The sequence below is a fragment of the Sciurus carolinensis genome, chromosome 3 (assembly GCF_902686445.1).
Source record: "Sciurus carolinensis chromosome 3, mSciCar1.2, whole genome shotgun sequence".
In the NCBI taxonomy this organism is placed as follows: domain Eukaryota; kingdom Metazoa; phylum Chordata; class Mammalia; order Rodentia; family Sciuridae; genus Sciurus; species Sciurus carolinensis.
Window position 1 is genome coordinate 15,802,577 of NC_062215.1, and position 6,000 is coordinate 15,808,576.

The 6,000-nt window shown below is 56.9% G+C and overlaps 1 protein-coding gene across 1 annotated transcript in view; it reads right to left on the reverse strand.

Moving 5' to 3' along the window:
• The window catches only part of Mrc2 (mannose receptor C type 2), a 51,593-nt gene extending 45,866 nt beyond the window's left edge, over positions 1-5,727 (reverse strand). Inside the window, 1 exon segment of the mRNA XM_047546334.1 lies at positions 5,423-5,727. Within this exon segment, the coding sequence (XP_047402290.1) occupies positions 5,423-5,540 (118 nt within the window). The 5' untranslated portion in view covers positions 5,541-5,727.
• Between the last annotated feature and the right edge of the window lie 273 nt (positions 5,728-6,000).

Consider the following 6,000-nt stretch of genomic DNA (forward strand, 5'->3'; position numbering starts at 1 on the left):
GAGGAAGCTGGAGGGAGAATCCATGGATGCAAACGGTATCACAAGAGCCAGAGGTCAGGCAAGTTTTCAAAAAATGTCCATTGGTTGGATGCAGTGGCACACACCTGTTACCCAGCTACTTGGGAGGCTGAGGCTGATCTTGAATTCACAGCCAGCCTCAGCAATTTAGCAAGGCCCTAAGTAATTCAGTGAGACCCTGTCGCTAAATAAAATATAAAAAAGGGCTGGGGATGTGGCCCGGTGGTTAAGTGCCCCTGGATTCACTCCCCAGTACCAAAATATAAGTAAATAAATAAATAAGTAAAAAGGGCTAGGGATGTACCTTAGAGGTAGAGCACTTCTGGGTTCAATCCCCCCAGTAAAGTCACCCCCAAAGTAGTTATAGTTAGGACTTTGTACATTGAGTAACTGTGTTTTATCATATTTGAATCCCTCTATATTCATATTCTCTCCTCTTAATAAAATGGCAATAACTTAATATTATTTGCTAAGAAATGATTCTGTGCCTAGTATTGTACTGGACACATCTCAGACCTCCTTATCTCATTTGTATATAATTCTCACAATAACCCTACAAGGGGAACATCACTGTTCCCCGTAAGTGTCCCAAATGAAGTCTCTACCTGAGGTCACACAGCTGATGAGTGGCATTAATCTTGGTCCCTTGGATTCTGCCCCATTTATATTTCTGGAGAACTGAGAAGAGGAAGGAACAGGCCAGGCCACACCCCCACTCCTGCCTCAGTCTCCAGGAGAGAGGAATCACCAGTGAGAGCCACATCCTACTACCCTCCCAACACCCAGGGGACGTCAGGGAAGCCTAAGGAACTCTGTATCCTTTATTTCCCTGTAGAAGGTCCCATCCCACCATGAATGCAGTTCACCACTTCTTTTTGAGGTGACCCCTGAGAAAAGAAGAGCCTGCAGTTCCTTCTGGGATTTCTCCCTGGGGGTGATGTCTGTGTGCTTGTCTTCCTTCAATTCAGGGGAACACAAGAGGCAGTGACCAGGACGCCTGAGTGTCCTCAGGATCCTTGAATCTTGAAGGAAAGGTCAGTGGTAGCCAGGGAGAAGGAGAGGAGGGCCTGCAGGCAGAGGGAGCATGTGGGCGAAGGTCTGGTGGTGCCGGGAGGAAGGCTCGGGCAGGACCGGGCAGAGGTGGGTGCCAAGGGGAGCGAAGGCGCCGGGGTGAGGTTTCACAGCCTTCTTCCAGCAACGGCGCAGGAGAACAGAATGCACACTCAGAGGGACTAAAGAGGGGCAGGGGCAGGGCTGAGGTGGGCGGAAAGTGTGGACCCAGCAGAATGAGCAGGAGGGTCTGCACTAGAAGGGTGCAGCACTCAGGGCCTGGGAGAATGGACCAAGAGGGGCCCAGGAGAGAAGGGCAGGAATGGAACCAGGGTTGGCCCATCTCTATCTGTTTCCTAAGAGGTTGTGACAGGCTGACCCTGGAATTGACCTGGGCCACAGGAGCCACCTTATAGCCTTCCACCAGCCTGCTGTTTACAGACACATCCCCTAGCTGAGGAGGAACTAGGATCTGCAGTGCCAGGTTGGGTTCCAAGAGCTGTGTCACCGCTCCAGTGGGCCACCCCACCCAGATTTATAGAACCCGTCATGGGAAAGGGGCCCTCCCCATCGCATGCAGGACTAAACAGGAAGACACACTTCCTGTCAGCAGTGCCCAGCCCTCCAAGTCCAGGGGACCCCCACTGGAGCTGCAGGAGTTGGTAGGCTCAAAGGAGGGACAGGCCTTGGTCATCTGTCCTCACTGTGCAGTCTCAGTAAGCATCACTGAATGAACGAATGAGTTTGTGAACCTCTGACCTCAGGGAAGCTGGGGTGCCAGCGAGTCCCTTACTCTGTACCTGTTTGTTGAGGTCTCCTTGGAAGGGGTACTTCAGTGACCCTGAAGACATTGAGGCGGGCCTTGGTCCCTGCGTCCCAGGCCTACTGGGACACAGGAGAGTGAAATGCCCAACAGCTGCCTTGTAACTGAGGGTGCTCACTCCACCCTCCTCCTCAGGATGCCCCTCAGGAGGACACAGGAGAGGGTGTCCCGGAGGGCTTGGAGCTATGGAGGAATTCTCCGTCTTCCCGAGCATATATGCCAGAGGGCTTTGTCTGAGCTGGTTCTGAAGGGGTCAGCCTCTCGGGCTTCACCTGCATTGGATCTCATTTTCCCCACTTCCTAGTGGTGTGGTCGTGAGCAAATTCACTGCTCAACTCTTGACTCTCAGGACATAAAGGGCAAGAGGCCCTCGTGGGGCTGTGAGAAGCAAGGAGCAGCTGCCGGGAGAGCACTGGGCCCATCCGGGCCTCAGCTGCTGTGGCCATCCCTCCTTTCTAATGCATAAATCCATGGTGGATTCAAATGAAGAGTCTCCCAGGAAGTTCACAGCATTCCCATCTCATCTGACCAAGTCCCAGATCATGTGGGCATCAGAGAGCCAAGACTTCTCTGGTCTGAGCAAATGGACACCCAAACCTAGGCTTCTTCCTCCCTCACCTGAACCCAGGGAAGAGCAGGGATCCATCACAAGCACCGTGGGACAGGGCACCCAGACCCTGGCAGCTCACTGAGGGCCAGCAGTTGGAGCAAGGAAAACTGAGTGGGGGGAAAGGAAGAAGGCTCTGAACTCCGACTCCAAGGGGAACTGGCTGGAGATGCGGGGAGTTACTCTGGCTGGCTCTGGTGGCAGCAAGTACCTGATGCCTCTCTGATTTCTCTTGGAAGTAACGTGCTGTCCCTATCTTTTGGACTGAAGTCCTTCCCCATAGGAGGATTCCTCACTGCACCACCTGGAGAGCAGATCCCCCTTTCCAATCCCTACCTCATTCTTCTGCTCAGAAACCTCCAGCGTGTCTCCAGAGTTCCCACAGCCAGCCTGCAAGTTGCGTCCCCATTTTGGCCTCCCAGGAACCTGGCCAGTTCCCCTCAGGAGGCCAGCAAGCTTCCACATAATCCCCAGGAGAGCCCAGCCCACCTTTCTGGTCTCCCCTCTGCTTCCCTCCCTGCTCAGCAAAGCCTGGCCCACCCAAGCTCTCTCCAGAGAGCTTCACTCCTTGGACGGGGCTCTCTCTCTTGCCTGGAGCCATTAAGCACTCCCTGCCCCAGTCTTTCATTTCCTAGTTGCATGACTCATGCAAACTATCAGATCCTCTTAGCCTCCATTTCCTCCTCTGAAAAATGGGTCCAACAATACCCATCTCCTTGAGTTGTTTTCAGAATGTAATGAGAAACGGCACACAAAGCCTATAGCATGGCTGTGAGCCATGAGTAGGTACCCACCAGTGGAATCCCACCTGCCCATCCTGTTCAATGTTTTACGTTTCATCTCCCACAAGATTCTATTTTCCCTGGGGATGCTTCTTACACTCCTCCCTCCCTTCCTCCCCAAGTCCTTGGCTCAGTGCTGAGCAAACTGAATGCTTCAAAAATGCAGTAATTCATCAATTAACTAAGAGGACGCCTCCAGACGCAAGCTTTGCAGGGCACTCCACAGGGGTGGAAAAAAGATGGATCCTCTCATTGCACACCAAGAGGGCCCTGCAACCCCCTAGCCCCAAAGGGCTCCCTGTTGGTGGTCAGGAAGCCTCCTACGTAGCCCTCCCCAGGGTACTTTCACCACCACACTGACTGCCAAGCAAACCCTACTCCCACAGCATTTCCTGGAGCTCCCAGTGCTGGTGAATTTCTCCCAGGCTCACCTGATTCATCAGGTGAGAGAGATGAAAGTTCTTCAGGAAGGAATTCATCCAGGAAGCTCTGCACAGGCTTCCCAGAGGAGGGACAAATGGCAGTTGGCAGGGTGGGGGCAGAAGCACCCCAGGCAGAGGGGAAAGGTGTGCAGAAGCAACAGAGAAGTTACGCCACAACTTCTTTCACCTCCTGCTCAACTATTCCAGTGAGAACCCACTCGCCCCCCACCCATGTCCTCCCAGACCTGGGCTGCCTCTGGTGATGATCCATGCAGTGCCACCTCTGAGGCTGCGGGTACTGTGGTCCAGGGGCACAGTCCTGGGGGCAGCAGAGAGGACCAGAAACAGGGGACACTCCTGGCTCCTTGTTCTCCCTGACTGGGCCCCTCACCAAGTACTTCCTGCTCCCTCGGTCCAAAGCTCCCTGGGGGAAAAACCCAAGTCAGCACTCTGGTCATGACTCCCTCCTGGGGCCTGGCTTTAAATGTGGGCTGGGGCTCCGCAATGGCCATCCTCTTCCTCCTCCCTCCCAACCCTCCTTCACGGAGGACTGAGGCTCAGGAAGGAGTGTAGGGAGGCCTGTGCACTGTGTGCTTTGTGTTTGTCCAGCCTGAAATTCCAGGTTGGTCTGGAATTCAGGAGGGGACTCTTTTCAGTGAGAATGTGGGTCGCCCTGCCCGCCCCCCCTTTCCTTCCCCGGGCAGATGAGAGTCTTGGATGCCCGGAGCACAAAAGGCCAGGTCAGAAGCTTCAGGCTTTCCAGGGGCCACCTGGTCCTTGCCCCAAACTGCATTTACTGTTCTGACTGTCCCCTTTCACTCACCCCAACCCCAAATTAAATATAAAGCAGGAGATGGTCCCAGGGCCTGGCTGCTTTTACTCCTGTCAGTCCCCAGGAAGTGGATCTTTTCCTTTAACCCTCGGATTCTTGGCGATGGATCTGACTGTCCCCACATTTTGCTGTCACCCCTTGAAAAAGCAGCAGGAAGACAAGGGTACAATTTGGGGGTTTGTTTGGTTGGTCTTCTGTTGGTCGAGTTTTGGCATCTTTAGCAGCTCTTTTGCCCTCAAGATCTGTCCACTTTGGAGGGGCGCCAGCTTGGCCAGGGCCGCCCGAACAGCGTCACCCTCAACACACACACACACACACACACACACACACACACACACACACAGAGGCAGGCGCTCAGTCTCGTTTCATCTTCATGGCATAAAACTGCCCCTCAGAGCTCGACTGGAGCCGTGGGGAAGCTTCATGCCAAAAGCCGTCCTCGAGGACCAAGTGTGGAAAAGAAAATCTAAACAGCCCCCCGAGATGCAAGCAGGGCGGGAGAACGCTTGCGTACCGATAGTGCGGAACCCTAAGAGCGCACCCGTCCTGGGGCAGAGCGAGGGGCCGAGCCCCTGGTTCCCCGGCGCCGGGTGGTCCGGGGGCCGGGCGGGGGTCCTCCCAGCCCGCCTTCTCCCAGGCGGCGAGCCCCCGGCGCCCCTCCCCCGCCGCCCGCCACATCTGGTTCCACTCAGGTCCTCCCCCACCTCCAGCCGCTCCTCCTCCCTCTCCTCCCCCGCTTTCAGAAAAGCCGAGACGATTTTTAAAAACCCAGTCACACACTCGCACACGCACACACGCTTCTGGGAGAGGGGAGGGGGAGGAGGGGAAGTCGAGAGGCCCGTTTCCCGCGCCCGGCCCCCGAAGTTGGCCAAGTTGGCAGCGCCTTACCCGGGAGGGCGGCGGCGGCGGCGGCCCCGGGAGGGTTGAGGTGCAGGCCCCCCAAGAGCAGGACGCAGCGCAGCAGGTGACGAGGCCAGGGTGCTGGGGACTGACGGACCGGCCCCATCCCCGCGGCGCTCAGCGGACGCGGGGACCGAGGGGGCGCAGGGGGCGGCGCGCGGTGGCAACCCTGGCGCTGGCTGAGGTGGCTGAGGGGCTCGCGTCCTCCTCCGGGTTGGGACGAAGTGATGCCTCCCGGGGAGGAGGAGGGAAGAGGCAGGCCCGGCGGAGGGAGGGCGGAGGGAGGAGCGCAGAACCCGGGAGGAGGGTTGGAGGGGCAGAGGGGAAGGGAAGCGGGCAGCGTGGGAGGGGAAGGGGAGGAGGCGTGGGGCTGGGGACCAGGCCGTAGAGAAAGCGTCAGGAGGGAGGAGGGGGAGGAGGATTCGCGCGGTCAAGGAGGACCCCAGCGTGCGCTCTTTTCTCCGGGTTTCCTAATCTCTCCCCGCCGCGCCTTCCCTCTTCTCTGTCCCGGCCTGGAGCCCCAGACGCTGCGTCACAGCTCCCCAACTGGCACGGGCGGGGAAGCA